This window comes from Platichthys flesus, chromosome 10, assembly GCF_949316205.1.
Source record: "Platichthys flesus chromosome 10, fPlaFle2.1, whole genome shotgun sequence".
NCBI lineage: Eukaryota > Metazoa > Chordata > Actinopteri > Pleuronectiformes > Pleuronectidae > Platichthys > Platichthys flesus.
Window position 1 is genome coordinate 8,238,637 of NC_084954.1, and position 24,532 is coordinate 8,263,168.

At 43.4% G+C, this 24,532-nt stretch overlaps 2 protein-coding genes across 12 annotated transcripts in view; both read left to right on the forward strand.

Annotated features, from left to right (window-relative positions):
* The window catches only part of dtnbb (dystrobrevin, beta b), a 31,010-nt gene extending 17,759 nt beyond the window's left edge, over positions 1 to 13,251 (forward strand). For 3 of the 8 annotated variants that reach the window (XM_062397954.1, XM_062397953.1, XM_062397958.1), the window contains 9 exons: positions 3,010 to 3,100; positions 3,995 to 4,083; positions 5,177 to 5,290; positions 6,646 to 6,742; positions 7,034 to 7,054; positions 8,671 to 8,830; positions 9,099 to 9,188; positions 9,408 to 9,461; positions 10,171 to 13,251. In XM_062397954.1, coding sequence (XP_062253938.1) covers positions 3,010 to 3,100; positions 3,995 to 4,083; positions 5,177 to 5,290; positions 6,646 to 6,742; positions 7,034 to 7,054; positions 8,671 to 8,830; positions 9,099 to 9,188; positions 9,408 to 9,461; positions 10,171 to 10,196 — 742 coding nt within the window. In that variant the 3' untranslated portion in view covers positions 10,197 to 13,251. The remainder of the gene's footprint in view (positions 1 to 3,009; positions 3,101 to 3,994; positions 4,084 to 5,176; positions 5,291 to 6,645; positions 6,743 to 7,033; positions 7,055 to 8,670; positions 8,831 to 9,098; positions 9,189 to 9,407; positions 9,462 to 10,170) is intronic. The other 5 variants (XM_062397955.1, XM_062397959.1, XM_062397956.1 and 2 more) reach the window with 3 other exon arrangements.
* Positions 13,252 to 17,396: 4,145 nt separating this feature from the next.
* The window catches only part of LOC133961856 (DNA (cytosine-5)-methyltransferase 3A-like), a 35,981-nt gene continuing 28,845 nt past the window's right edge, over positions 17,397 to 24,532 (forward strand). For all 4 annotated transcript variants that reach the window (XM_062397217.1, XM_062397218.1, XM_062397219.1 and 1 more), the window contains exons 1-3: positions 17,397 to 17,512; positions 18,601 to 18,838; positions 22,716 to 22,823. In XM_062397217.1, coding sequence (XP_062253201.1) covers positions 18,758 to 18,838; positions 22,716 to 22,823 — 189 coding nt within the window. In that variant the 5' untranslated portion in view covers positions 17,397 to 17,512; positions 18,601 to 18,757. The remainder of the gene's footprint in view (positions 17,513 to 18,600; positions 18,839 to 22,715; positions 22,824 to 24,532) is intronic.

The following is a 24,532-nucleotide window of genomic DNA, read 5'->3' on the forward strand; positions in this document are numbered from 1 at the left end:
ACACTCTTGTGCTCCTCTGGGCAGGGTTATCAGTACTACACCCGGACACTGCGAAAAATATATGAGAGTGAGCCTTAAAAAGTGCATCATTCTATCACATATATCAAAGATACCCTTACATTTTAAAGACAATTGAATCATCTAACCCTGCTGGAAGATTTCCTTTCTGCGTGTATAAAAATGAGATGCCAACAATCAATACTAGATTAAGGTTCTTGCGGAGGAGCATTTTGTGCAGTGCAGTCATGTCTCTGTGGGCTGACAGCATCAAGATTAGAGCAGGTCTGAGGGAAGCTGAGGAGATGGGGACACCGGAGGCGGTAAAGCGATGCCTTGCTTCCAGACCTTGTGGAGGTCAGTGGGAGACGTCACGTGTTGCAACACGTATGAAAGTGGAAGGCGACGCTTCTCTCTTGAGGTTCGTCTCGCCGTGGCAGTAATGAAGAAGCCCAATAACCTTTGTCTTGACATTTTGCTCTGTGAGTCAGAGCTGCTTTGGGAAGATGTCATGCAACCGAGGATGCTGTTTGCCTCGGGCGGGCATAACAACTCCAAAGCTGCTATATTTGGGGCAGGAATTGCGCATTAAGCCGGTGTGACGCCTCCAAAATAGGTTGTTTTGAGACCTGGTGTTGGAGAGCGGCAGATAAGGTGTTGAATGAGGAGGGAAGGAGCAGGTTTCACTGAGGGTTCGGTTTGCAGACAACAGAGGGCCGGTCGCTACCCGGCTGTCTGTGTGTCACATTTGGTTTGTAAATATTAATCCAGTGTTAGAATTACCCTGCGCTTTGAGCCAAAGATGTCACCTCTGAATAATGCAAAAAGCTCCTCGTGGCTCTGCCTCAGCTCAGGAGCCCCGATCTGAAGAGCAGCACCGGAGCCGCCTGTGTGCGTTGACCCTCTCAAATTCCACTTTTCACGAAAGACAGGGTTTACAAACAGGCGATTCATGATAGCGTGTCAGTGCCGAGTCGGAGGAGAAAGGTTGAGGTGAAAGTGAGCGTTACAGCCTGTATCACAGTCTGCTCTCTGATACTGTCTGCTCTGCTGACATTGCATCTGTTCCCTCGCTCTCTCTCGCTCTCTCTCTCTCTTGAAGACAATCGCTCACTATAGCGCTGGTCCTCCAAGGGTGAACCACCGCCGCCACCGCTGCTGTATTTATTACCTGTTAGTCATGCAGAGCCACGGCAGCGGGAGATAACATTTTAATAACTAAAGAAAATGCTGTCTCAAGCTTGGAGAGATAGAGGGGAGGTGACATGAACTGAGTCAGCAGCCCACCACAACCGGGACCTGAACCATAGAATTAGATAACCGAGAATATATTTGCTGAAGGGCGGCACGGTGGCAAAGCAGGACAGACCCAGTTCGAATCCTGGTTTGGCCTGTATGCGGGTTCCTCCTGTGTCTGTGTGGGTTTTCTCCGGTTACTCTGGCTTCCTCCCACTGTCCAAAGACATGCAGATTGTGGATTAGTTTGACTGGAAATTTCTAAATCGAGAATGTCAGATGGCTTTGTCTATATCCTGCAATATGCCTGCAACCTGTCCAGGCTGTTCCCCCGCCTCCCACCCATACACTTATGTATCTATAATAATGAAAGATGCAGTTAGAAGGGAGAGATTTCACCTCTTCATTGTGACGTTCAGATTTCCTCTCAGAGTTTTGACCTTCATATGTTTAAGTGTCGAAAGAATCCGTTGTGTATCAGTATCGAGAGGTATCGTGTTTGAGTGACAAAAAAACAGGAAAAGACAGAATGTGTGACTAAAATAAAACTCCCTGGGAACGATGCCAGCTCAGGAGGGCTTCCAGGCAGTTTGTGCATCTTGGTCCAAAACATGGCACAGATCCTCTGGCATCGCTGGGAAACTCCCTGAAGAAGCTACGCCAGAGGCAGCATGGAGACCGATCGCCTGCAGACCCCGACATGTAGTCTGTGTAGGGTCACAGCTTCTCCCGATCCGACCCCGAGCAGCTCCTTGATGCTTGTTCCTGTGTTTCTTTAATCCTGCAGGAACCCTCAGGCTGTGTCGATGCTCTCGCCCGAGGACGAGCCTGATATATTATTTAGGAAGTGTTCCATTTAAAAGGACATTTTTTGACATCCTCCCTAAGAAAGGATGTAAAAGGGAAGTGCATTTACAGTTTGAGGAGCGATTTCACTCTCTTCCTTTTTGCAGAGTTCTCTCGAGTCAGTGGACGTTATCTTGAGACGAGTCGAATGATCTGCAGAGTATTTTTAGATAACTTCAATGAAACAAAAAAAAACTCTTTAAACAAGCGAGGTAGGAGCCGGGATTTGCTAAAATTATCTCATCACATCACAGCAGCTTTTATTTTTGTAATTTTTTTATCTTGCTTTGAGAAAGATAAGATTTGAACACAGTGTTGATTTGAAAAGCCGGTTTGCTGGTGTTTTTCAGAGCCGGGGTAGTGAACCGTGCCGGGGGCTGCGGTTGTTGATGCAGCGCACTCGAAGCCAGATTGTGTTTAATGATCTTAATCATCGCTCGCTCACCAGTCGCAGTTAGACGGCGCCCGGCACCATTTCAGCTCCCCTTCACTCCTCATTTCAGGCCGGCTGCCGAGAAAGGACAGCATATGCTCGGTCATTTGTCCACGCCACATGCCACGCCCGTGATCATTTAAAGTCTCATGCCGTATTTGACATTTCCAGTCGGTGATGAAATGGCCAGCATGGGCCTTGGCACGGTCGCAGATGCATTTGGCATGCTGCATTCTGTCCCATCCATCTCCGTTCATTGTTACGACCAATTAACTCCGACTGTCTGTCATCACTGGAGTCAAAGCCAAGTGTCATAAATTAAGGTCACCTTAATCACAAAGTTTCCTTTTTCATGCAAATTCTCTTCCATGATCACTTTGACTGCTCAAACTTTTCCTTCTACTTACATAACAGCTTTTGACATTGGATTCAGTGTGTGTATGTGTGTGTGTGTTTGTGTGTGCGTGATGTATCTCTCCATCTCTGACTCTGGACAGTGTCTTGGAGAGTCCCAGCCGGCTAGATGAAGAGCACCGCCTCATCGCTCGCTACGCTGCCCGCCTGGCAGCCGAGGCGGGCAACTCCACGGTGAGTGTCCCGCTGCCCCCCCCCCCCCCCCCCTATATATCCTTAAACATGATGAATTAGGAAACACATGTCCAGAGTTGATTTGGCGACATCTACACTGTACATGTACCAAAGTTTATAAAACAACAAATTCTTCTTGAGCAGCTGCTTCATCAGAGATTCAGCAGAAAAGGCACCCAAACAACAAAAATAAATCACATTGATTTGATAAATAACTAACCGCAACTGTAATCGGATTTCATGCTGCCCAAGGCACGAGTAGCTGGACAACTGATTATAAATAAAAAAGGGGACACGTCTCCAGTTCCGTCCCGTTACACAAAAATAAAGCCAACATTTCCTGGATAATTTAAAATGTAAGAAATAAATTTTGACTGGTTTTTGAGACATATTATTAATAACTGATCACAGTCGGATCTAAACACAGTGACACACACAATACATTGCATTCTTTTCATGTGAAGCAGTTGCACAAGGATATGCTGGGTTAGCATTAGCACTGAAGGGAAACAGATCCAATGCATTGAGAATGAACGGGCTGATATTCACAAGATGAAATTAGTCTGCACATGACTTTATTTCCTGTGGCTTCCTCATTAGTAAATTAAAACATGTGGTTTGGTTTCACAAAAATCTCAAGGATTAGGACTTAACTTGGCTTGCAATAATTCTTTATATATTATTTTGGATTGACAAAAAATTCCGTCAGAAGTCAGAAAGTGTTGATGTGGGGTTGCTGTGGGTTAAGGGTGTTATTGGATTTCTTATTTGCATTATGTGGAAGGATAAAGAAAATCTGAAGTGACCTAAATTGGCTCAATCTTGCATGGAGAAGCACAATCAGTCTCCAGCAGATAATCAATTTCTTTCTATGATCTTTTTTTTTTATTTCAGCAACAGTGTCCTCCAACAGATCTGAGTTTCAACTTCGATGCCAACAAGCAGCAGAGACAGCTGATCGCAGAGCTGGAGAACAAAAACAGGTACGATTCACCTAAACGTCTTTTATTCAGTGGGAATCAATCACTTACTATTGATTCATTTGCAGTGGTATAACTAAGCAGATTTATTTAAGTACCAAACTATAGTTACTACTACTACTACTGTAGCTACTGAATACTTCTACTGCATGTCACAGGGATGTATTGTACCTGTTACTCCACTACATTTATCCGATAGCTGTAGTTACTTGTTACTTTGCATTTTGCACATTAAACATAAACTGGAATGGCACTTAGTCGAGTGCATACCTCCACCAAGGACTAGCGGTCCTCTTAAATTCAATGAAGCTGCACTTAGTTGCACACACTCATTAGTATCATTCTCCTAAATACGCTTGATTTTATTTTTTCCCAAGATCCATGACTCATTCTTTGGGGGGAAAATAGCCCTGTCTTGCAATTTTAAAGAAAGTGATCAAAGATTTGTGGATCCAAAACAAAATTTAATGGGATTTCATGGAAATCCTTCCAATAATTTGTGCGTTATCTTCCTTTAAAAAAAACGGACGGGGTGAAAACGTAACTTCTTTGCTGGAGGTACAAATAAGCACAATATAGTAAAATGTACGCTTTTACATTTTGTGAAATACAAGTTTTTCCTAGAATGAGATTAAGACACTCATAGCACATTAGAATCTGTCTGGAAAAAACAATATAACGAGCGGTGCAGTTAGCTTAGCATAAAGAGTGGACACAGGTGGAAACAGCTAGCCTGACTTTCACAAAAATCCTCCTACCACTACCTCTGAACTTTATAATTAAAACAGAAACGTATTTGAATAATTATTCAATTGTTTATTACTTTAAAAAAAATGTATATTATATATATAATGGTAATAAATAGAACAATCTTGAAGCAGTTATTCTGCATGAGATGTTTACTTTACTAAAAAAAAAGTACTTAAAAAGTATGTTTTGCTCATAATACTGTTACAATTTGAATTTTGACTTGACCGGCTTTTTCAATAATGCATCAGTACTTTCAAAGAAACTCTTCTCCACTGCTGCTGAACAGCTTCCACGCTGCGGGACTAATAAAGGAATAACTTTGTATTATCTCGTCTGACTTATTCAGGGAGATCCTGCAGGAGATCCAGAGGCTGCGTCTGGAGCATGAACAGGCCTCTCAGCCGACCCCGGAGAAAGCCCAGCAGAACCCCACGCTTCTGACTGAACTGCGGCTCCTCAGGTAGCGTCCCAGCTGCGACAGCATCTTCCTCCCAATGAAAGAAAGGGAAGAAAGAGCGAGGATGTATATTACGAAAATGAAATAGTAAAACCACTGCAGGGCTGTTTTTATGGGCTGAGCTCATTCTTCAAGTAGAAATAATGTCTCCTCTAATTCAGGAGTTTTTTTTTTTTTTAATTTGCAGCGTTGGCATTTATCACGCTGGCAGGACAACGAGACCCCTGGGTTTAGTTCTTGGATGAGAGTCGTCCTGTGAGGACATGTTACAGCGGTTGTTGCCTTGAACGACTTCTTATTTGTCTGGTCTGCCCTAAATAATGAATAATGAATATTTATAATAATCGCCCTACAACACTTAATTTAGCTTGATGCATTTTAATCTTTATTTTTCCAACTTCCTCACATTCTGACTTATTTGCATGCTGAATGATTGTTGTAGGGAAACAGTTCCATATACTTCTGCGAAAACAAAATAATTAAATCTAACCAACTTGTTTACACCCCAATTATTACTTCCCCCAGTTTTAAGTAAAACATGTGACAAATGGTTGCTACAGAGACACTTTGAACACCAGAGGGCGATAACAGGCTGGAGTCTTCTCTAAAAAGAGACGTACACATCAAGAGTCTTAATCTCAGATGACCTGTGGGCAGGTTATTCTCTCCTCAATTCAATTAAAATTTATTAGAATTTAATATAATTTCAAACTCAGGAACTAGTCAATCTCTCTCCTCTACCTTCTACCAGCTCTGATTATGCACAAGAGGGAAACATTATCAACTGTAGATCTCCTTCCCTACTGTCCTCGTCCATCTTGTCAAATTCAAGTTGATTAAATGATGTTTTGAAGCCGCGTGCGTCACAGAACGGAAGCATTTCTGTTGACCAGTGAGGTTGTTGTTTAGCTGCTTCCTGGATGTTAGATGTAGATGATAAATCCCAGGTTCATGCTCAAATGTCTGTGGAGATCCTCAGTCATCAAGGTCATGGTATAAAGTGCTAAACACAGGTCAACTGGACTTGGTTCGGTCTTTACGCTCAAATGTGGTAGCCAAAAAAAGTAAAATAACAAGTGGTTACTACAAAATAAAATGCCGAAAGAATAAAAACTTGTGGATATGTCATTGCTGCAGGTTTAAAAAAAGGTAAAGATATAAGCCTCTTGTCTATAGATATTTACTAAAACTGGTGCATGGGAATTTATTATAATTATATGTGCGTAATATAATAGACATAATCATTCGAGGCACAATTCCTTTTGCAACAGCCTGCCTGTCTGCTTTATGCTTCATCAGTGTCATAACAGGCAGAACTTCCTCCTGTATTCTTTCTAACGCCTGTCCTCCTGTTGCAGACACAGGAAGGACGAGCTGGAGAGGCGCATGTCGGCGCTGCAGGAGAGCAGACGGGAGCTGATGGTGCAGCTGGAGGGGCTCATGAGGCTGCTCAAGGTGAGACCATGGCCTGTGTGCAGGGGTGCTGCACTCAAGTGGGACAAAAAGGCCCCAGAACCAGTAGAGATAAGATGTAGACCCGCTGTTACTCTTTGGCATTTTACAGGTTCTGTCATTGATAACATGTTCTATCCTAAAAGCCTTGCTGCTATGTCTAATGAAATTAGATGCTGACGCTTTAAATGATCCACGAAATCCTTTCCTTTCACTGCGTTAATTCTGTTGCTCTCACTCTTCTTGCTCTCTCCCTCTCCCTCTCTCTCTCTGCTTACCTTTGCTGGCTGATAGGATGAGGAGCAGAAGCAGGCAGTAAGTTGCCCTTAATTCAGTCTGACAGGCTCAATACCTGGCTGGAGTAACAGCATTTAGTTTAACGCCTCTGTACGCCTCCCTTCACACAGATGTGGTTAAAGGAAGTTTGAGAAGATGATAGGATCCCACTCTCTAACCGGGCTGCACTGATCTAGTCCTCTTACCCAGACGGAGACTCAATCTTTCAAAACGCGTTCCTCACGTCCGTCGTCCGAACAAGTTTGAGAGAACCGTGTTTTCCTTTAGCCCCAATGTCAGAGACCTGTTCCTTTCATCGGCACCAACAACCTCCCTTCTAATGTGACTGCAGTCTGGCCGGCCATCTGCTGCCTGGCTCCGAGCCATAGACCTGGGCCTGCACTAGTCCCAGAGACACACAGTCATCGTTTCTCCATGAGATATAGCTCCCAGCTCAGCACAGGCCCCAGCCGCCCGCCCACACATGCTTCTCATTACCCCCCCGGTGCACCAAAGGTGCACCACAGAGACTCAGAGTGCAGCCAGCCAGTGAAGGATTAGCTGAAGATGTTCTTGCCTTCATACCGTGGTTTTCGTTTTTGTTCGGCCCCGGAAGGATTCAAATCTTTCGGTCACATCTGTGTCTGTGTTTGTTTGTTTAAAGTCACCTTTAAAAATAAAGATGTCAGCGCTTCCTAAAGCTGAAATCTGTGACTGCACCACGGCGTCCTTCATTGGGCCGCAGCTGGTCCAGAACTGGTTTTGTCTCTCGTCCAACACATTAATTAGATAATAGAAGTTTTGTTTCCCAAATTCAGCAGGTCCGAAAATAAATAAAACCACTTTCCCACGGATTAGCTGAGAAACACACATTCAAAATTCTTCGAGGTGGGTCAGACCTACAATGCAGTATTAGGGTCATACTAAAGAATGAAAATTAGATTTTTAGATTAATGTCATTAATTATAAGAAGAACTTTGTAATGTCATAAGAATAAATCATAATGCTACAAGAACAAAAAAAAAATCCTTCTGGATCCAAAACCCTGAACCAGTCTCACCGTTTTCTTGGACACTATGAAACCTCATGGGATATCAGGTGTAAACAACAACAGCCTTGCAGTCGACCACTACAAAACAATTCTTGTGTGGTTATTTTCTCAGAATACACAGTTTCCTGCTCAAAAGTCATGATACTTGATAATTTCCTGGTGCTGATTGACCGAAAATTTGAAGTATTTCATTATTTGTGAAGCTTAAGTCACTCAACAACATGCTCTATGTTCCTCATCTCAATGCAGACGACAGGCTGATCTTCTGACCTCCCACCTCCAAAATGAAACATAGCCTTATTATGACTTGTATTCCCGTACATGTACAACCTTTTTCTCATCAAATAACGACTTTATTTCCTGAAATCTCAAGATATTTTCCCCCTTTAATACTCTGTCCTGCAAACCTGTATTTTGAGTTGATTTATTCATTTGATGATAAACTAAGATACATTTTGTACACATTCCGGAGGTGTGTTTACAAAATGTGCAGCAGTTCTTTCTTCAAATCTATTTGAATGCTGCACTGTGGACGCTGTGCTCTTTGCTGATGAGGCTGAAACTTTCATCGGCGTGTTTTTCTTCTTCTCATCTCATCCTGCAGTCCCAGTCCGGAAGCTCTCCTCACTCTTCCCCCAGTCACGGCGCCGGCTGCTCCATGCCCATGCCCATACGCTCCACCTCGGCTGGGTCCACCCCAACCCACACACCCCAGGACTGCCTGGCAGGGGTGGGGGGGGACGTGCTCGAGGCCTTCGCTCAGGGTGAGTGGAAACCAACACCTGCAACAAAGCATTCATTGCAAACTCAGGCAAAATGTAGAACGTCCTGAGTAATTAATGTCAGTGTGGGAAGAAGACCTTAGTAGCACTTTTGGAATAGTGCTCAGTGAACACAAGTGTACAGTATGCACTTCAGCTGCCTCTCCCTGTTTGCCGGCCTTTCCTCTTCCTACACTTTCACAGGGTTTCACTGCACAACTAGAGACCGCATGTGTTTCTACTCTGGTTCTGACATGTGTCTGTTCCCCAGGTGTACCTAGAAACCTTCGGAATGATTTACTAGTGGCTGCTGATTCAATCACAAACACCATGTCATCTCTGGTGAAAGAGCTGCACTCAGGTCAGTCCACAGCACAAGTTTTAGGACAAAAGCCTGTTTTACCATCTGGATTCTATCCTCCTTTGTTTCCTGGGGTTTGAGTCTTTATTGAAGAATGTATCCTTCCCTGAAATTGTTGTCATTCTCACACCTGCGTCTGATACGTCTCCCTCTATATTTTTGAGTTTTTAACAAAGCAAAGAAAAACGTTGTCACTGAACTGGGTTTTGTTTTTTAAAGTTGACGACGTGGCGGAGGAAGAGGACGCCAACATGAGGAACGGTGGGGACAGAGGTGAGTCCAGCTACATGTGAATACAGGCGTTTCATAATTGAACCTGTCAAAGCCAGTTTTGCATGTTAACTAAAAACCGTAAACCACAAAAAAACGGAGCAGAGAAATATTTGTCGACCATTTAGATGGAACAAAACACAAACACAATACATTTCCTCTCTTTTCTCCAGCTGAAGCAGAGTGACGAGTGAAAAGTAGGAATTAATTAAGATGTTCAGCAAATTTAACCTACTGCAGCTTTATTGACTCAAGATAACGAGATAATTGAGGATTCTCACAAAAAAATTCGGATTTTACAAGATAACAGGATAATTAACTCACGACCTTGTGAGAATGTGAAAAAAAAAAGTTATGGCAAACGTGGCCTAGAAACAAGCTGCCTGAAGCATATGAATTCTCCATAACAAGAGGAACAGTTGCCGCAATTTATATTTACTGCAAGTTTGTTTTTGTTATCGGGTCCGTAGAGTTAAATATTTGCGGGGGCACCTTATCAGACAATAATATACCTGTTTAGTACTTTAGTATTTATAATCGGGGCTGCTGCTGCAACCCCTCAATCCAAAAGCAGAGAAAGTGTAAAGAGATAAGCCACATTGCCACAGAGTCGTATAAACATATTTCTTACTCATTTATCCCGGCTGTGCAGTCTGCAGCAATACTAAATTTGCTTATGTGTGTGTTTTTGTGTGTTTCTGTGTGTGTCCAGGCACAGTGAGATTACAGAGGCACTGAGGGGAAAGTGAGCGCCATCCCATCCTGTGAGGACATAAGAGTCATCAAGTTTGAAGAATTGGTATCAACATCAACAACAACAACACCAACAAACCCTGGCAGTAGCACGTAGAGTAATGCATGCTGTAATCTAACAGGATTTCACTATGTGAACAGAAAAAAAAACGAATTGTCTCTTCACTCCTTGCTGGGAGCAAGATGTGTCTAATTAGCGAGTGTGTGTGTGTGTCGTCCTGTAAACAAAGAAACTGCTGTAATTACCCAACGATCTCCCTCATGACTGCTACAAGGAATGGCTTGCTGTGATTTCTCCACCACCCCCACCCCCCGCTGTTCCACTGCAGCAGGTCACTCTGTGTAAAAAAAAATAAAAAAATACTGTAAATCACATGACCTGGGGGAATGCCCCCCCCACGGCATGGAGCTAGGTGACCCTCTTTTCACGACATGTTCCCCCCTCATTGCTTTTGTACGAATAGTGCAAGTAGCTCTTTATTTATTTCTTTTGTCTTTAATTTATTCTTTTTGCATGAAGTTGCACTCATGTCGGGATTGCGGTACTGCACCGTGCTATGCCAGCTCTTCGTGGGTTTGTGATGACAGTGTCAGACGTGTCCTGCCTCAGAGTTCATGTTGAGTGTGTTTCACTGCACCCCCAGTCGTTCTGGAGCTGAGGTGTGGTGCTGTCGAGTCTCACTCAAAGGAACAGTTCAACGTTTCGGGGGGGTTGGGGAAGCTCCTGCCTGTCTGTTCAGCTGGTGCCAGGACGCAGTCGTCTCACATTGACCTTATACAGACGTGAGAGTCCCATCGACCTGCAAACATTTCCCCAAACGTTGAACCACTCCTTCAATCGTTCAGAGAATGATTTAAGCAGATAGGAGATAATAATAATAATAACTGGTATTTGCAGCCGTCAGCAGAACGATCAAGGACACTGACGGTATTGTTTGGTTTGTAGAGGTGCTGCAGCAAACACAGTAGGAGCCTGTCTCCAGAATCCTGCGAACGTGCACGGGGAACACACTCACTGAATCACACACTGTACTACTGCTGCTACTGGGCTCTCAGCGAGCCACCTTTGCAAATAAGAGGGCTGTGGGGTCAAGAGAAAACCGAGGGGGCCGCACTCATGTTTCCTCCTCATGAAAACTTAACCGAATCACCTGAAGGGCATTGTTAACGCTCGACGCAGCCCGGTGCCTCCTCTCAAACGCACTCTGACTATAGCTGGTGGCCTCAGTATTTATTGTTGCAAGTGTAGGGAAGCGCCTCAGGATGTTTAATGTGTCATAAGTTAGGCGTCACGTTTTTTAGTTGTGAGTTTCGAGATAAACACTGAACACGGTGTGCGAGGTAGTCGTGAGCGAGTAGGAAATGCTTTGATAGCTTTATTTAGTTAATAAAGGAATATTGAAAATGATCATGTGCAATGGCGGTCGGTGCTCAGGGACCACAGGGCTCCTCCGGGTGACGCGTGTCGGTGACGTCCCTTAAGGATGAGAAGTTAAAGGCAGATAATGATTAAGAAAGGAAAGGTTTCATTCTAAAATGTCTTGTTTTGACACTTTTACTTTCATTTCACCAGTCGATTTGTCTCGTTTTGGAATGAAACTCCTCAAGCGTTCGGTGGGTAAAGAAAGTGGATCATGAGAAGGGGGGGGGGAAGCTTTTCTGAAGTGCTATTTGATGAAGCATGCTGTCGGGTATAATTTGTCCGTGTGTGAATTTGTTGTCTGTCACTGAGAAGCAAAGCGAAGCTGGCTCTCACAGAGGGGAGGATTCTTCTGAGTCAGGTCTTTTGTTTTTGGCTTCTGGTTCAATGTCTTCCGTCTTTCAATGTAGCCGTTCATCTCCTACTTAAAAAACGAGTATCGAGAAGTATCATTTCTTTTTGTCTTGGGATCTGTACAGTACACGCCTGCTCTTTAAGCGACGTGTAAGGTTTCACCAGCCTGTTACACTGTGTCAAGTAAAAAGAACAAAAAGAGGCTCCCCTGTTGTCGTCGTTCTAAATGTGATATTTTCCATTCACTTCTCTCCGTTCTTCTCTGTGTTGCCATCACTGCTCTTATTCTGGTTTTGCAGTATTAGTGGAGTATAGTCATTGTAATGAGTTTGACTTAACGCAGATGCACGCGCACACTCACACTTGCATAGTCGCCCGGTGATGAATAATGGGGAAAGCTGAAACACCACAGACTCTGCTGTCAAACACTTTATTTCATTCTGGTGAAAAAGGTCCAGAAAAATAATTCAAATGCACAGATTAAAGTTGAAGGAGTCCCTGTCTTCCCCCTCCTTCATGGCCACACATTTAAGTGCAAAACTCCGCTTTCTTTGGTTTCTTTCGGTTTGTGCCTGTAGCTGTCCTGTAAAGTGCTGTAAAGAAAAAAAGAAACCATTCAGCAAATAAGACGATATCTCAGACTTCATGTCGGCGTTTTTAGTCTGTGACTGGAGCTTTTATTCATTTCTTTATTGTGTTCTGCGGGGGAAGTTAAATGCTCAGCCTTTACATTTGTGCCAAACTGTTTGCGGACATTGTGTGTCAGGTATATATCCGAGTATGGCTGCATTAGTACGTTGTTGTTGCTCATAGTTTATTCACTGAATGCCTGAAGACGTTCACATCCAAGGTTTCCCACTGCTGGAACCCGCTGGAGAAACTCACATTCAATAGTCAACACTGATAGGAAACACATTCCAGGTCTACCGATAGACTCATGTCATTCGAACCAACGCAGAGGCAATACTGTCAAACCCTGTCAGACCAAACTCGAGGTAATAGACCTAAAACACAGCCGGTCATACAGAGGTCCATACATTGTGAGCCTTTTATTGTTTGCAGAGAGACGATGTGCAGAGAGGTCCACCTCGGCCACAGCGCTCCCCTGATGTTATTTATCTATGTATGTGATCTGTAAGTTTACGCTTCCGGTACTTCTTTGTTTCTCATGTTCAGTTTACGAAACATCGTTTTATGTCACAAAGCCACAGTTTTTTTTTTGTAAATAAATCAAATGTGAGATATAATAAAAGGATTTAAAATATGTCTCGGACGAGTCGTGTCATGATTTTTTGTGTAGAATTGAGAGAAACTTTATTTTACTATTTAAGTGAACTAAGCTGTTTTAGGATGCCTTCGAAAAAGAGATAGTTAATCCCAGGGAGTTTATCCTCATGAATGAACTTGGACCTACTTACTTATCTGCCACTTAACCTCCACTCACGATATGTCAAAGGGGAAAGTGTCTACTTATAAATCAAATTTTATTGCAGACCAGGATCCGGAGGCAGGTCCAAGAATGTTTTTTTTGGTAACATTGTGAGAGAGGCCTTTTTTCTACATATTTGTTTATTTCCCAGATAATAATTTATAGAAGTTAATGAAGAAGTTATGCAGGACTGATATTTATGAGTCTGTGCCATTTGGAGCAGATCAGAAATAAAAATCCAGAACTTATGGATTTACTGGTGGTTTCATAGGGGGACTACAAACTTATTACTGACTCAGCAATTATTGCATATTAATAGCAGCATAATTGTGTCAAATATTTAAAATCTAATACGATTTTATGTTTTATGTAATATGAAATGCTGTAAACATATAAATGGATTGGTAAGGATACACTAATATCATTTTGACCATTCAGTATAGTGAGTTTAAATACAAATATGCTTTTACTCAAGTTAAGTTGTACTATTTTCACTTTTAATGGAATCTTATATAGAATCCTTTTACTCAAGTTAAAGGTTTGAATCTACTTCTTCCCCCACAGTCAATTGTATTCAATAGGGATTGTATTCAGTTATTGTCGTATTTAGGTATTGAGGGTATTAGAGGTATTGGGGGTAATTATTTTGGTTTTGGATTTTATTAATTTCTTGACTTCTTGACCACATTTCAGTAGGAAATTGAATTCCTCTTAACATTATTGTTTTGAGTATTTGATATGTTTGATATACAAATACATGGCTCTATTTTTACTTCAGTAGTGACATTTTAACTTAAGTTGAGTTACATTATTTTGATTGAATATACGTTTACACTGAGGTTTTGTGTGTTTATCTGTCGACCTTGTATCAATATAAATATCTGAACACAATTACAATGTTTCCCTCACAGCTCTTTGTCCTATACTGTCCTCAGTGTCCTTGTGTGACTCAGGATAAAAAAAAACCCTTTAATAAAGTGTGTTCACCTTCATGATTGAGGGTTTTAAATGGTTAAATAAAGCTGTTTCTCTTGATTCAACCAAAAACAAATACATTTATTTTCCCCTGTTGATAAAAACTTGAAGACATGTTGACCCGTCAGCCTCCTGCTCCGTGGTTGTGTGCAGAGACAGGAGGTATCACTCTGTCCGGAGGTCACAAGGCCTCGTCTTTAACCTGCTTGTCCTCAGATGAACTTCTCGCTGCACCTGACTCTGTGAGAAAGAGGAGACGCTTCTGCTTCCAGGCCCGTGAACCACACACGCCTGCTGCTCACACACATTTCCTCTCTGCCCCTAAACCTCCTCAACCTACCCCCACAGGGAGTTGTTCCTTGAGCCCTTTTAACGTTTACCTCGCTGTATCTCCGTCTAGTGGCCGTGCACGGGATAGATGCTGCTGCAGGGTTCGTGGAATGAAAGTGATATGACATTTGATATCTGTTTCTAGCTGCACTCCAGGAAATGAAATGAAGATGTGAAGCCAGATGAGGCACTCTGCCCAGAGGATAGAATCTATGAGGCTGTACAGGGAACAGTGCTACATGTTCCCACATCCTATCTGATATACGTGTAGATTGAAGGTCAAATACGTATATGGGCATCCTAGGACTTTGACTCTACTGCTGCTTTTTTGGAGACACTTGACAATAAGAAACGTGTAAAAGGATTTCATGTGTGCACATACTTCAAACAGGTTTTTCACATTTCATCGCGGTATCAGTCTATACGCAGAAGACACCACATAGGCTGTTTGTGTTCATCACTTTCATATGGTTTTGGAACAGCCGCCTACATGTCTGTTGTAATTTGTGAGAGCAGCTACAACTCGCGTGCAGGAAAGAACAGTTTATCGGTTCTCAGGTTCAAGAAGTTTTAGATTATTAAAAAAAAAAAATTGGGAACTACAGTAACAGAGGAAGCCAAGTTGACCTCGGATGAGGTAATTTTCTCAAGAACATAAACTGCAGGTTTCTTCTGGTGCGTGTTTCTTATTAGTTTCAGTTGTGCAAGATAAATCTGGAGGAAACTTCCGGAGGTTTTTACACACGGAAAGCTGCATGTTGGATATTTTTGCTTGATGAGCGTCACCATTTCTTTTGCACTTAAAGATTCAATATGTTGTTTTGCTTTTTACAAAATGCCTGTGTGATACAGTGGAGGAGGTTTGTAAAACAGAATGTGCTTAGTGAGCAAATGTCAGCAGCCACCACATTACCACACTGTTTGTACTCGTTTATCTACACCTACACAAAAAATACATCAAATGAGTCACTGTATGTAGACTGATCTGAATGATCACTATAGAGGGCACATGTTTCACTTCAGTAGCCTGCATAACTTGCTTGAGGCTTCAATGAGTCGCACGGCTGCTTGGGGCCCCACAACCACCAGGGGGCCCATAAATGAGGCATATTAAAAATGGGAAGTCGCCGCGTGTTCCTGTGTTCATTTTGTCACCATCTAAAGGATGTGTGTCTGTTTTTTGTGTAATTGTTTGTGGTGTTTTTATAGCCTTTTCAAAGAATATAGATATACTTTCTGTTTTTCAGTTTTCTTTTATGCGCTTAAGATGAGATTATTTGACAGAAAATCAACATAAAAACTCTAGTGTCCTGGTTTATTGTGTTACCACGCCTCTAATGAAGCCAGGTTTTTCTTCCAGTACCACAAAGCAATATTCAAAAACACTCCTTTCACAAAGTGACTGTGCGACGGCCCATGTGCACATGACGGAGGTCGACAATGGGGTCAAAGCAATTTCCCTCAAAAGGTCCAAAACCGTGAAGAGCTCTCCCTGCTCGGCCTTTACCACCGGAGCTATTAAATCAACATAAACAAACTAATTGTATGAAGGTCGCTGCTGTACACAGACTCCAAGGAGCCAGTGTAAATTAGAAAAGGTCACCACCCCTTTTTCACAGAGGTGCACTTAGGCCCAGCAGAGCAGTCATTAGGGGACATTTGGGCCATTAAATTGTCCATTACAGAAATGACAGGATGTCGATGTTCTGTACAGAAATGAGTGTTAAAACTGGGTGCTGATATTTGGCATCTCAGCGGACTGGTGGCGTTGCCCTTTGAACCTGTGTTCAACATGTCTGCTAGCTTGCATTCTCCACATGTTTCCTGTCTGCATCTCAACCGTCATCTGTCAATGCTGTCAAAAAACAACCCAGGTACGAACTGGAAAGTTCAGGAGGGTGCATATCTCTGCAAAGGCTGTTACTACTTTCAATGTTAGAGAAAGAGAATAAAATATTCCTTATGTCCATTTCTGTGCCAAAATTGAGTGGATTATTTCTTGTTGCATGTCCCATCCTCCAGCCAAGTGGTTATGAAAAGCTATTCAGTGTTTTTTGCTAAATAAAGCCCACAAACAAATGAACAAAATCAAACCAACAAACAAACTAGAATGCATTCAGTAGAGAGCAGACCACTGTAAAACGTATTTAATTCTTAAAATGTTATCAAGCTGCACCAAATTGCACAAACTCATAGATGGTAGTCACCTAAATGTAACTACATTTTTATAATCAAGATCCAAGCCATCCAACTAACCAACCAATCAACCAACCAACTAACGAACTAACCAACCAATCAGCCAATCAACCAACCAGCAAATCAACTAACCAACTAACCCTCTAACCAACCAACACGCCACTCATCCAATCAGCCAGCAAACCAGCCAATCAACAGCCACAGGTTAAAACGTGACCTCCATGGACGAGGTAACAAATGAACAGAGGTTTTGAAAGGGGGTGTTTTGCTATTGCCATTACATGGCTGGGATGAAATCATATCAAGATGTGAGTGTATTTTGTTAGTTTTTTGGTGGGGGGCAGGATTTATATAAAATCACCTCCAACCCCCCTTTCTCCCCCGCCCCTCTGCACGAAGTGATGCGTGCGGAAACCGGCCGGCTCTAGGACCCGGTGGCGGCCGGCGGACAGCGCCTGCAGGCCCCTGCAGTGAGAGCGGCGGCGCATCTGGAGGAGAGGTCCGGGCCGGGAGGTGGAGGACTGGGAGAGAAGAGGAAGGAGGCTCCGGGAGCAAGCGAGACAAAAAGGGTCAGGCCTGGGACTCGCGAGGAACCGGGTAACGAAACACACGAGCGATCCACGCGCTGACATCCGCGTATCCGGTAACCGAGCAGGAAGGGTGACCAAAAAAAAAAAAAACGTGAAAGCACCGAGAGCGGAAGGCGCTCGATGGAAACGGGGGAAATAGCGATTTGCGAAACGGGGGGTTTGTGTTTGTGCAGATGTGCCGATTGGGACATCGCGATGCGCACTTGAGCTTGACCGATTTCGCTGCCACGGAACCGGCATCGCGGCTCCTACAGACACCGGCCTTGTTCGAAAAAAAATGAACGGGGATCGATCCTTCAGTGGCCGTGGCCTGTTGAAAAAGAGCCACAATCCCCCCGGGGTCGTGTTGCAGACTTGTCCGGAAACTTTGCCATTTCAACAGCATTGAATTAAAAATGCATGTAACGTGATTGTGGGGATGTGTTCACGGAGATGCGGTGACTTTAAAATCCTGTCTGGCCCTATAATAAATGACTATTCCTCAAGATTACGCGTCCTGGCTGTTCCCCCCGCAGTTACCATCATCTCACTGGAGCGAGGTTCCATTCCTGCAGCCAATTAGAGCCTCATGATAAATACATGTCATCTGTCTTTGCGTGTGCGTAACCCTCTCTAGGAAACCTCCTGTATGTGAATAGGGCTACGCTTTGGCTTTTACGCACATTTCCACGAGTGCAACATTGCCAGCGTGCGCGCCTGGAGTAACTTCAACACTGCAATTAAATATTAATCATTTTTCCGGAATCGGGATCATCCCCAGTTTAATCTTCAGGACCATTCAAGCTCTTGTGCGCACACTAGCAGCACTTGGAGGTAGCACACTGCACACGCATGCTTCCATATGGAGTAAAAAAAGTGGTCTAGGCCCTATAGGCGAGAGAAGCCATACGGTATCTCCCTGTATATAACAGCGTGTGAGCTTCCTATATGATGTGCACTCACAAAGGGATAGCTGGGGCTCTGAAAGTGCCTCGTAGTGACTGGAAATAAGAATCAACTGCACTGATTTAAAGGAAATACACACGACAACAAGCACTTTGCAGAACTAAAGTGTAATGCAACTGCTGATTGCTTCTGTTCTTTCTCATCCTCCAGGAGAGCGGAGAGAGAAGAGGGATCATCGCTCGTTTGCTTTATTTTTCTTCCTTTTGAGTTTTCTTTTCATCTCCTCATCCACACCCCACCTAGTCCCCCACCACAACCATCATCATCATCATCTACTATCTACCATAAGCCCATAAGACTCTCAGTGATGCCGTCCAACACTGTCACCAACGCCACAGCCGCTGCATTCAAAGGCTCAGACTTCACCGATTCACCTGGAAGCAGAATGGTAAGTTACATGCGTGAAATGTAGAGGTTCGCCTCAGGAATGTCACTGGAGGAGTTTTGTTAGGATCCTCTTTAAATTTGTATGTAAAGCTGCTTTCAGACATGCACCAAGCTCTGGATAATCTTCTGACATTCTCCGGCGGGGCTTCATGTGAGAATGCAAATGTCCCAGTGAGAGGTCGCGGACATTCGCTGGAGTTTCTCCTGCCAGCCCCCTGGTAAAACCTCTGGGTAATGTCCGAATGAGCCCAGGGGAGGATTCACCCCTGAGCTACTACAAGATGACACATATATCAGAATGAAAAAACAGTGTCACACACATATAATTTTTTTAGTTATTAGGGTGGGTGCCAGTGTTGATGTTCTGAACATGTGATCTCCATGGTGGAATTTATAGGTCACGTCCCGCCACTGCACGCTGCGCCACCCCTCACCTGAAGGTTGAACACATCTGAGCAGAGAATCTCCAAACTCCAGAGAGACTAAAATGTCCAGACACCCTTTGGAGTTCACGTGTTAAAGACGTCTTTGGTGGACGAGTCGGGGGTTTCTCAGATGTATTCATTCAGTCATGTTATGTGTTTTGAATGAGCTCTTGATTATATGGATTTGACTTGCCTGTCACTGCTGATTATTCACTCCTGAGCTCTTTCAACTTCACTGCAGTGTAATGGACCTTTTAGAATTTTTACAGAAATATCTCTAAAGAGAATCTGTATGAAAGTGTGCGTGGAGATACGTGTGCATGAGGTTCCTTTTTTCAAATTTTTATAGTATAATACCTGGATAGAGGCTTAAATAAGAGGAACATGGTTTGTGCAGATATTTAAAGTCAAAGCCATTTAAAATCTTCCCCAATTTCATGAATGGAGTTAATCAGTCAGTCAAGCTAAAGCCTTATTGATCCCTCTAATCCAAAGATTTACTGGGATAGACTTAGGTGCATTGATTGACATTGGTGCTCTGATTCTCACGTAGGAATCCGAGTCCCAGGGGATTGCCGTGTCACCCTCCATGATGCAGACAAGCTCATTGTAACAGACCATGTGCGGCTGCAGCATCACGAGCACGCTGCTGCTCCGCGAGGCTGGATTATGTGACAGTTTGCTGGTGTAATGGTGGTTGGTGACGTGGGCGTTGGCTGGTGTAGGTTGAACTGGAGCTGGAATGGCTCTACTGGGGAGGGGGGGGGGGGGCGCTGTCCTCCTCCTCCATGTTCCCATTACCCAGTACTGCCCTTAGTCTTGTTGCCTGGCAACAGACATCGCCTTCAATAACCAGCTAGGCAGACGGTAATAGTGCAGAGATAGTGACAGTGTAGAAGGGTTCACCCCGGGCTACAACAAATCATATATCAGGCTTTTTCTCTCTTTTTTTTTTTTACAGGGGGAAGCTGTGTGGGAAAATGGCGTGCTAATTTCATTCAGTGCGTCCATGCTTTCAGGCTGAGAGGAGTTGGCGAGGCTACTCCCGCACATATAGCCAGGCACCGCTGAATTGTGTCATCTGTATAAGTGGTTCCCCCCAAATGAGGCTGCACACCAGGCGGCACTCAAAAACGTGCTATTATCTATGCAAATCGTAATGAAAAAAAACCAGAGCACCAGACTCTCTATTCACTAACAGCGGAACCCGGCAGCGTGTCTGAAAAACACATTCTCTCTCAAAAAGCATCTATTTTTGAAAGAGCCTGTAAAGGGTCTTGAGCAAACCTTTTATACAGAGAGTTAATAATATTCGGTTTTCATGCCATTTTTCAAGTCAGTTATAACCTCATTAATCACATGATTCCTTACTCCGATCAAATCCATCTCCTTATGCAAATCAGTTTGTCACCCAGGGACACTAATGGTTGATGGATTTATTCCATTTGAGGAGCTAACACTCTCAGGGTGTAACATGGCCTGACCTTTCAAACCCACGCCTGTGTTTGTTGTCATCTTCCACCTTTTTACAATATTTAACCACTGTCTTTTGGAATCTGATCGTCCTCCAAGGCCTGGAGGTTTTTTTTTGTTTTTTCTGGGTTTAACTGAACACTTGACAACATAGAGACAGAAAGATAAGACGTTGATGAGATTTAGTAAATGTTTGGTTGGTGTTACACATTCATTTGTGACCCGAACCCTATTTCCACTGCAAACATTTTAGTCGTGGTTACCATTGTTATCTCCAAATGACGGCAGGGGTATTTAAACCGGTCCACAGGGGCTAATCTCACAATATATCATCACACATTTTGATATCAGTGATGCGTTACTCCAGCCGGTCAATATTTGAGGATATTTAACCAAAACCATAATGTGATCCTCACCACACAGCTCTGATCTTCATCAACAGACAGATTAGGCTCAGAGTTTACGCTTAATTTTGAAAACAGCAGCTCAGAAAATGTTCTCACCACAAACCCCATTCAGTAGCTGCTCTGGAGCTTTTGTTTACGACTCATGACCTTCATCTGCGGATGGAGTTTGCCAAACGGCCCAAATCTAATATGTGCTGGACAAGACCTTAAAGTGCACATTGTAAGGTTTTGTGATTGTCATTGGAACGAAGGAGCGGAGACGTGAGCAGCTTTAAAACAAAAGATCTTCTGCAGGATTATTGAATCCACGCAGATTCTTCACAGATTCCAGGTAGATGAGAGGATGCAACCAGTTTCCTTCACAGCATCCAGAGTTCAGGGTTCTGCAGACTGCGTCCTTCAGCCTCTATTTTCTTCCTTCAGTTACTCCAAGTCACTTTTACAGTTTTGCAGAAAGAGAAAGGGGCATTGGACTAGTATACGTAAAGAGACACATGTGTGTATGTGCACATCTGAAAGACACCACTCATCGCTCCATAGCCTGCATAGCACCATCATTCTTTAATCATGTCAAGAGCTCTTACACCTAACACCCTAGGCAGAAAGATGATGTAACTGGACATGTGTTTGCTTCTTATTGCAGTCATTAAAGGTGCTTCACTTATTCCTGGTTAAGTGAATTATATAATAAAAATAATAATAATAATTATTATTATCTGTAATGCTTATCCCTGGGGTGGGCTGGAGTTAATCCCAGCTCATATTTGGCGGGAGGTCACATTCATACAGCCAATTTCAATTTCTCCTCCACTTTTCTTCTGTAACTCCCACGTTCAATTTAAATCCATGTACAACGACAAAGTAATGAAATATGTCCAGTCTTCTATCATCGTTGAAAATATCCAAATTTATTATTGATGGAATCTTGCATTCACTACTGGAGGAATTTAATAAGGACCTCATCCTCCAGGCCCCCCCGTCCCACGCAGCTGTCAGGAATGGCCTTGCAGACTTATTTGCATTCAGACTTGGTGCTGGTGGTCCTATTCAGTCAATATTGACACACAAAGCATCTACATTAGGAATCATCTCTTCTCTCATCAACCCCAGGGGTGCTTGGTGGCGGCGGACGTGGGGCTTTGTTCGCGGGGGGGGAGACGGTTTTATTAATCAAAAAGAAATTGCAGCAAGGGAAGGCGGGGGCCGGCCGACGTCTTTGTAGCCGTGTCAAGAGAGGGATTGTCTGAGGAAGGTCAGCGCTGTGTCCACGGAGCTTCCACTTCAGCCGAGTTCAAAGGGACGTGTCATTCAGTTTCTATCTGTTCCATTGTCCACTCAACCAAACCCCCTCAAGGACCCGCTGCACTCCCCCCAAATGTTCAAGTGTTTTACCGAGGTGCAGTTTTGTGTGCGTCCTGCGGGTCTGGAAATCCCTTCTGCTGGGTCTTTGACCGAGGTGAATGTACACAATGTGCACAGACGTCCAGGCCTTAGGAGCAAACTTGACATCCCCATGAATAAAATATGTGGAGGATACTGTGTCCAAATCATGGTGTGTTCTTTCTGTTCACAGGGGGAGAGCACGATCCTGGACATGGACCTGAAGCCGGAGGAGAAGTCTGCTCACAGCAGTGCCCCGTGTAAGAGTGGCAAGCCGGGAAGAAAGCGCAAGCAGTTTCCAGTGAGTTTTGACTGTCTGACACATCTACATCCATCCGTTCATATATAGTGATGGTTTTACTGGGATTTTCTGTCAGTTTTCCACATGTCTTGGTTGAATATTGCTCTCAGTCAAGATTAGATATCAGTTGGACCTTGAGCATGGTGAAGAATCTGTGCGGTTTTCTCTGTCTCTTCGATATCTCCGGTCAAATACAAGGCAAACATTTTTTTTTTAAACCATGTTCACCTGAAGTCGTGGCAGCTGCTCTGAACCTACCTAATCAAAGATGGGTTGAAAGGGAGTGTGTTTATCAGTTTCTTAAGCTGCTTTCAGACATGCACTGGACTCTGCTCCTCCTCCGTAATTTGTCCGGAGGAGGTGCATGTGTGAACGTAAATGTCAATGGCTTCGGTAATGGTGATAGACGGATGATTCATCCAATCACCTGTCGACTAGGTTTTTAAAAAGCGCCGGCCTTTCTCCAGCAAATCCTCCCCAGATGGTTCTGTGTAAGAAACCATCCGGTGCATCAGGTTTGGTTGGAGTCAGCTGTGGCCTCAGCATCCTTCAAACAAAATGCCTGCGGAGGTTTATCGGACAGCAACGTCTCCTCACATCCTGATAGTCAGACTGGATTGGTGAAGCCTGAACGTGCACTATAGGCAATTTGCATTTTACTACATCTCCTGCTTCTCTATGACAGGAGGATTTTCATTCCCCCTATGGATTGCAACCTTCTGGAACAGCTATAAACCTTCTGTCATATTATTTGACCTAGTTGTAACTCAGCCTTAAGTGTTTGCCTTTAGTAGTCAAAGGTTTTGGTGAAACACTGGGTTGGGAAAAAGAGAATTCAATATCTGCACAAGATATCATCAGCCTTTAGAAAGCTGTAAGACGCTACATGCCCATCTTTGTACTAATGAATAAACATTACACCATGATTTTATAAAACCACGAATTTGTAAATTATCTTTACAGTTAAAAGCCTTGATGTGATAATGACTCTTGGGCCAGCACGTATCTGGGAGTGCTGTTTCCCCCCGGAGATGTTTTCTAACATTTGCATTTATCACATCAGCCTCATGTGATATCACAAGATATTTCCCCAATAAACCTATATGAAGGATCCTGAAACTCAGTGTGTTTGAAACAGCCGAATAACCGTAAAAGAATATCAGATAAAGAAAAGCTATTATCAGGAACATGCACAGACTTCAGACGGCCGCTGCTCACTCTTGTTTTTCTTCTTCTCCAAACAAGACTGTGACTCAAACACGCAGCTGCCAAATTACAATGCGCCCCAAACAGACACGGAAGGTTCTGTTTCTGTTCTTTAGTAAAAAAACAAGGTGAAGCTTCTGATGAAGGTGGTGTGTTACCTCCTGGGCCTAACCTTTGAGGGGAAAATACACAAAGAGGCAAAGTGTAATGTCTTTCACCTCATTTCACAGGGTTTTACATTTTAAATATTAACTTCTGTTGACCCCTCTTTACTGTCATGGGTCAAGACTGTAAAAACCAGTGCATTCAGGCAGTGTGTAGGAGGGTGAAGAATGTTCAACTGGTCAAGACATTCAGTAATCTGCTCCCCCCACCCCCCCAGAGATAATCTTAAGAATATAGTAAGAATATAGCCTGTTTAATACATACTATAGAAACATGTCAGCGGTCTCAGAGGTTTGCATAAACTCGCAATCTTAATATATTTCAAATCTACTGTCAAA